The 1,506-nt window shown below is 40.9% G+C and overlaps 1 protein-coding gene across 1 annotated transcript in view; it reads left to right on the top strand.

The window, feature by feature from the left end:
• The window catches only part of LOC122249235 (uncharacterized), a 3,910-nt gene extending 3,190 nt beyond the window's left edge, over positions 1-720 (top strand). The window contains exon 4 of the mRNA XM_043009932.2: positions 66-720. Within this exon, the coding sequence (XP_042865866.2) occupies positions 66-599 (534 nt within the window). The 3' untranslated portion in view covers positions 600-720. The remainder of the gene's footprint in view (positions 1-65) is intronic.
• The last annotated feature ends 786 nt before the right edge of the window (positions 721-1,506 follow it).

Below are 1,506 nucleotides of genomic sequence, written 5' to 3' on the forward strand. Positions count from 1 at the left end.
TATAATAACTATCCCGCTATACAAAAACAGTAATAATAAATCCATAATGACTACCTTGTTCACAGAACCCCTTGGCGGGTGGAGGTCCTGGCTTCAAAACCTTCCGCGTCGTCCAGTGCTTCCCAGTCCTCACCTTCTTCCTGGCCCTCAACGTCACCCAAGTCGACGTCTTCAGCCTCGACGTAGAGGGCGTCGAGATGGACATCCTGCGATCCTTCCCGTTCGACAAGATCACCGTCGACGTCTGGGTTATCGAACACACCTTGCCTTCGGAAGAATCCTCTTATACACCTTCGGAAAAGTCCTCTTCAACACCCTTCAAAAAGCCCCCATCGTGGGAATACGAGGACACAGAATTCATAGCCTTCATGGAAGCTCGCGGTTATTATCTCTTCGACATGTTCTGCTACGTTATTCCCGACTACGTCTTCGTCAGGAGAGACAGCGAGATCTTCCAGAGACTAGGTGTCCCGGAGGAGCTGTGGAGACGTCGGGGTTTGTGTTTTGATAAGCCAAAGTTCAATCCAAATGTAACCACCTTTTCCAGTGAGAATTACAGAGATAAACGTCATTGGCCGACGCTCTTGTACTCTAGTTAAGGGTTTTCTCATTAGAGTGATGAGGTGAGAGACATGTTTTGCCGTTTTTCTCATTAGAGTGATGAGGTGAGAGACATGTTTTGCCGTTTTTCTCATTAGAGTGATGAGGTGAGAGACATGTTTTGCCGTTTTTCTCATTAGAGTGATGAGGTGAGAGACATGTTTTGCCGTTTTTCTCATTAGAGTGATGAGGTGAGAGACATGTTTTGCCGTTTTTCTCATTAGAATGATGAGGTGAGAGACATGTTTTGCCGTTTTTCTCATTAGAGTGATGAGGTGAGAGACATGTTTTGCCGTTTTTCTCATTAGAGTGATGAGGTGAGAGACATGTTTTGCCGTTTTTCCTCATTAGAGTGATGAGGTGAGAGACATGTTTTGCCGTTTTTCTCATTAGAGTGATGAAGTGAGAGACATGTTGTCTTGACATTTTTCTCATGAGAGTGATGAGGTGAGAGATATGTTCTTTTTACCATGAGAGTGATGAGTTGAGAGACACATTTTTTTTCTCATGAGAGTGGTGAGGTGAGAGACATTCTCTCACAAAAGTTGTTTATCCCAGAAGAAATGAAGGCAGTAAAACAATGAAATATACCGAGAAAGAGAAATAGATGTATACAACTGCTGTGCGTAAATTAATGTATATAGTAGTTAAAGGTAAGTCTGGAATGTCAGTATTAAAAGACTTTAAAACCGTATCATACTGACATTAGCCATTAAAAAACGTATTCAGGTATTTACCTAACTTCAACGGGCACCCATTAGTGTATAAGTACTTCCTGTAGACAATAAAACTTGTGAGTTTCATGCTTTACATTGTGTATATATTTGTAATTGCAATATGTATTTTCATAATAAAGTTGAAAACATAACATATTCTCCATGATTTTTAAAGTATAATTTCTTGTAT

Source organism: Penaeus japonicus, unplaced genomic scaffold (genome assembly GCF_977035675.1).
Source record: "Penaeus japonicus unplaced genomic scaffold, GWHDUDI00000001_assembly GWHDUDI00000018, whole genome shotgun sequence".
Lineage (NCBI taxonomy): Eukaryota > Metazoa > Arthropoda > Malacostraca > Decapoda > Penaeidae > Penaeus > Penaeus japonicus.